The 5,262-nt window shown below is 62.2% G+C and overlaps 1 protein-coding gene across 1 annotated transcript; it reads right to left on the bottom strand.

Annotated features, from left to right (window-relative positions):
- Positions 1-2,866: 2,866 nt before the first annotated feature.
- LOC117796309 (collagen alpha-1(I) chain-like) lies at positions 2,867-4,989 on the bottom strand. The gene is made up of 2 exons (XM_034643695.1): positions 4,459-4,989; positions 2,867-4,359 (listed from the first exon to the last, which is right to left on the bottom strand). The coding sequence occupies exon 2, from the start codon at positions 4,082-4,084 to the stop codon at positions 2,867-2,869; it is 1,218 nt and encodes a 405-aa protein (XP_034499586.1). The 5' UTR covers positions 4,085-4,359; positions 4,459-4,989.
- Between the last annotated feature and the right edge of the window lie 273 nt (positions 4,990-5,262).

The raw sequence follows: 5,262 nt of genomic DNA, 5'->3' as shown, positions 1-5,262 counted from the left end.
AAAAAAAAAAAAAAGAAATTTGTTGCGCTGAGCTCTAGACAGAAATCTCTGAATCATGCCTAGGGACTGGCCGTCCCTGGGAAAGGCAGGGTCGTTAAGGAAGTGGGTCGATGTTGGGGAGGGTGGATGGGCCCCCCGTCACGGCAGGATCCGCAGTGTGTCTGCTGCTCTAAACGGCATCATCCCCACCAGCAGCACAGCCACACGTGGAGAAGTTACAACGCAGACAACAGACTGCGCAGCGCGTGAACCCCGCACCGGCTCTCAGCTCTGGAAAACAGACGCGCGGGGAAACTGCGGAGACACCTCCTCTCCAGGCAGACAGCCTTTCCAACAGTCTGGGCTCGGCTGGGAAGGGCCGGGAAGTGCGGCTGAGCAGAGAGAAGTGGGGCCGGTGCACCTGCTGGACGGTGTGGGGCGGAACCCCCTCCCAGCCCACGGCGCCAAGCCCGGGACCCCCTCTTCCCGCACAAGCCAGGCCACCCAGTGCAGGCGGGTTGACTGGGGACCCACGAACTGGAGCAGGGCTCCTGGCCTGCGGGGGAGGGCCGGGGTGCTACCCACCACCCCCCGTGTCCGCAGTGCTGACCCGCACGCACAGGGCAAGGGGCAAGTGTCCCAGCAGCAGAAGGGCGGCTGGAGCCTGCAAAGCCGGAGCCAAGCGGGGGAGGGTCACGGGAGCGCTTCTGGCGACGGGCAGCCTACCAGGATGCTTCGTCAGGGTTCCGCAGTCTCCCTCTTCCCCGCTTCTAAATCCGTGTGATCGCTTCTAACACTTGAGGAACACATGGATTTTCAGACGTCTCTCCAGCCCCGCGCCCAGCCACTTGGCCACGCCCCAGGCCTCGGTGCCGCTAGGTTGAGGGAGCCGGGATCAAAGAGTTTGCCCGGAGAATCAGGCAGTCAGTCCCCTAGTGGCCAGGAGTCCANCGCTTCACAGAGACTGGGCGCTTTGTCAGGGTTCCGCAGTCTCCCTCTTCCCCCCTTCTAAATCCGTGTGATCGCTTCTAACACTTGAGGAACACATGGATTTTCAGACGTCTCTCCAGCCCCGCGCCCAGCCACTTGGCCACGCCCCAGGCCTCGGTGCCGCTAGGTTGAGGGAGCTGGGATCAAAGAGTTTGCCCGGAGAATCAGACAGTCAGTCCCCTAGTGGCCAGGAGTCCAGAGCTCAGCCTGAAACAGGAGGCGGGTGAATGCGCTGCACGGAGAGGGGGGTGAGGCCCTGTGTCCAAGGGAGGCTGCCTGGAGGAGAAGGCTCTCTCGCGCTNTGCTTCGTCAGGGTTCCGCAGTCTCCCTCTTCCCCGCTTCTAAATCCGTGTGATCGCTTCTAACACTTGAGGAACACATGGATTTTCAGACGTCTCTCCAGCCCCGCGNAGAGGTCCTGCCAGTGGCAGAACATTCTGGAGGGAAAAGCACTTATGAAATTTGTTGCGCTTAGGGGCACCTGGGTGGCACAGTGGTTAAGCGTCTGCCTTCGGCTCAGGGCGTGGTCCCGGCGTTCTGGGATCGAGCCCCACATNGGTGAACTAGACAGACCGGGCCGCGCAGGTGTGAGCACGCACACCCCACCCTCCCAGGAGGGGAGGCCCCACGATGGAGGCCTCTGGGCTGGACTCTGCCAGGCCGGGGCAGGGGGATGGACAGCCCACCGTGAAGGGAAGGTCCAGCCTTGGGAGGCCCGGAGTGACCTGAGCAGGGGGGCGAGTGCTCACCGATGGGCAGGAGAGGAGGCACAGAGCTTCCCACTCAACGGGCAGCCCCAGGTGGGGTCTCAGGGAGGCCAGCCTGGAGGCACAGGCACCACCGAGGACAATNGCCCAGCCACTTGGCCACGCCCCAGGCCTCGGTGCCGCTAGGTTGAGGGAGCCGGGATCAAAGAGTTTGCCCGGAGAATCAGGCAGTCAGTCCCCTAGTGGCCAGGAGTCCAGAGCTCAGCCTAAAACAGGAGGCGGGTGAACGCGCTGCACGGAGAGGGGGGTGAGGCCCTGTGTCCAAGGGAGGCTGCCTGGAGGAGAAGGCTCTCTCGCGCTGGGCCAGCTCAGGGTTGCGGCGGGCTTTCAGCCGCACTGCGCGGTGTTACTGTTTGAAGGGACCTGGCCGGCAGTGAGTGGAAACTGGCGGTGAACTAGACAGACCGGGCCGCGCAGGTGTGAGCACGCACACCCCACCCTCCCAGGAGGGGAGGCCCCACGATGGAGGCCTCTGGGCTGGACTCTGCCAGGCCAGGGCAGGGGGATGGACAGCCCACCGTGAAGGGAAGGTCCAGCCTTGGGAGGCCCGGAGCGACCCGAGCAGGGGGGCGAGTGCTCACCGATGGGCAGGAGAGGAGGCACAGAGCTTCCACTCAACGGGCAGCCCCAGGTGGGGTCTCAGGGAGGCCAGCCTGGAGGCACAGGCACCACCGAGGACAATGCTGATGTATCCAGGAGGGCTGGGGTCACGGCAGCGAAGACAGACCTGGAGGCCAGCAAGACGCACTGTGGAGAAAGACCGTACACGCGGGCTAGGCGTGGGGAAGGCTGATTCAGAGGCCCTGCCGACGGGGCCGGGCAGGAAAGAGAAGACTGCGGGGTAGGAGGGGGACTCGGGGCCAGACCCTGGGCTGCAGCCTGCCACCCTGACAGGCTCCCGCCATTCCAAGGTGGGGACTGGCCGCGACCAGAGAGGGTGATGGTCCCACCAGGANACCGGGCCGCGCAGGTGTGAGCACGCACACCCCACCCTCCCAGGAGGGGAGGCCCCACGATGGAGGCCTCTGGGCTGGACTCTGCCAGGCCAGGGCAGGGGGATGGACAGCCCACCGTGAAGGGAAGGTCCAGCCTTGGGAGGCCCGGAGCGACCCGAGCAGGGGGGCGAGTGCTCACCGATGGGCAGGAGAGGAGGCACAGAGCTTCCACTCAACGGGCAGCCCCAGGTGGGGTCTCAGGGAGGCCAGCCTGGAGGCACAGGCACCACCGAGGACAATGCTGATGTATCCAGGAGGGCTGGGGTCACGGCAGCGAAGACAGACCTGGAGGCCAGCAAGACGCATTGTGGAGAAAGACCGTACACGCGGGCTAGGCGTGGGGAAGGCTGATTCAGAGGCCCTGCCGACGGGGCCGGGCAGGAAAGAGAAGACTGCGGGGTAGGAGGGGGACTCGGGGCCAGACCCTGGGCTGCAGCCTGCCACCCTGACAGGCTCCCGCCATTCCAAGGTGGGGACTGGCCGCGACCAGAGAGGGTGATGGTCCCACCAGGACGGTGTGCCTGGCCCAGGCTGCAGGTCCCCTGCTGCGCTCCCTCTGCCTTGTGCTGGCCGTCCGGCCCCCGGGGGAATGCAGGCCGGGGGCGCACCAGCACAGCCACCTCTCCTTCCCAGGGACCCTAAGGCCCAGTTACCTGAAGCCACTGGAGCCCGAGTCCCCCGCCTCACACAGATGCCTGGGGCCTCACTCAACAGGTGCGGAAGGAGAGCCACTGCCGGGACCCCGGGACTTCCCTCCAGGCGGAGGCAGGAGACCCAGGGACGGGAGGCAGCAGGCCTGGCGATGAGCGCTCTCATCCCAGGGAGGCTTGCTGAGCGGCCGCGACCCGCCAGGCCCAGGCAGCCATTCTCCGGGAGCCGCCGGTGTGGAGCGGAGCCAGGGCCTCCCCAGAGCCGGAGGCGCGGGGCCTTCCGCAGGAGTCCTGCTCGCCTAGCTGGAGACACAAGTGCTCGCACACACGATCCTGGCAGCCATTTTCCTAAGTGCTGGCGACAAAGCCTCCGGAGCCCTCCGCGACGTTCGCCAGGGTGGAGACACAACAGTCGCCCCGATCTGTGGCCAGCTGCTCGGCGTTTCTGGAAAGCCCAGCCATCCAGCCAGCCCGTGCAGCCCGCCCAGAGGTTCAGTTCGCGCTCCTGGGCCGGCTCTGGAAAGCCAGAGTGGGCCCGAGTATGAAAGGCGGCAGCCTCCCCTACGAGAGCTGGCGGCTCTCCGTGGGGCTCTGGGGGGGCCTCCAGGGCCGAGGGATGCCCTGCAGAAGCCACGGGGCTCTGGGGGAGGCCTGGCGCCCCCAAACTCCAGCTCTGAGGGTCTGCACGTGGCGAGCAAGGCATTTAGAAAGGGACACCACCAGATTCCGATAGCCTTGGGACAGCCAGGGACAGCCCACCCCCAAATGACAGCTGGCAAGTGCACGGGCCCTCGCCTCCCTGCAGCTCCCCCCACAAGCAGGAGACCAGCATCCAGGTCCCCCTTTCACTCTCCCCCCCATCCTCGGCATCACCCACGGCGCTCCGGGTGGCAGGTGGCATTCTGTGGAGGTCATTAACTCCAGAGCACCGCATTTTAATGCAGAAAGGAGCCCTTCTCTATCAGCGCAGCTGCGAAGCTATATAAAGAAATGGGGATTTTAATGTTTTGCTGTTCTTCCCTTTTCTAGTGCCACATTATCATAACATTTCCCTATAATTACGCCCATAAAAGTCACCTGAAAATACTTCATGCCACAAAAGTTGATCTACACACATCATTCCGTGGATGTCGAGTGGCGAGTCCCGGGCAGGATCCTCCAGGGTGGGATTCAGCCAGGAGCCGGGTGCCGAGCAGACCCGGCAAGCCTGCGGTGGGATGCAGCCCCCTTTTTGGGATCTGCTGTCCTCTGTCCTCACTGGCAAGAGAGATGCTAGAGACGGTCCTGGAAGGCTGTGGGCTGCCTGTTCCCCAACGCTGCTCCCCAGGACCCTTCCCCCGGGGGTCTGTGCCCAGGAGCAGCCAGCTCAGCTAATACAAACCCCACAAACAGAGGTGACTATGTTTATGAAGTTGAAAGAAACCAACACCACGTCCTCTCCAGCCAGAAATTCATCAAATAAAAACACATGGGAGAAAAGAAAAACAAAACAAAACAAAAACAAAGAGCCCGAGATGAGAGAGAAACCTCCGCATGGCATCACTTCATTAAGCCCAGTATTTTCGAATTTACCTCTCCAAGAACTCCAGAAATAAAATTTGAATAGCAGGAAAGCAACATATTCTAATCTCTCCTAACTATGCAATAAATTATATTTATAAAGAAAATGCAGCAGCAGAGAGCCCATGCTCGGTTAGTATTCTAATGGATTCAAAACAATTCGGAAGTTGTTGGTAACTTCTCATCGTTGCAGCCGAGGATGTGAGATTTAACTCAAAGCTACAAGTCAATTTCGATGGGATCGATTGGGGAAAAAATTCCATGTCAGAAATATTTACATGCCAGGAATGTCTGTCCGCCAAGCCCTTCCCAGTGGGGACA

The sequence above is a fragment of the Ailuropoda melanoleuca genome, chromosome 15, assembly GCF_002007445.2.
Source record: "Ailuropoda melanoleuca isolate Jingjing chromosome 15, ASM200744v2, whole genome shotgun sequence".
Taxonomy (NCBI): Eukaryota; Metazoa; Chordata; class Mammalia; order Carnivora; family Ursidae; genus Ailuropoda; species Ailuropoda melanoleuca.
Note: the sequence above shows the minus strand (reverse complement) of the source record. Positions and strands in the feature narration are given on the sequence as shown.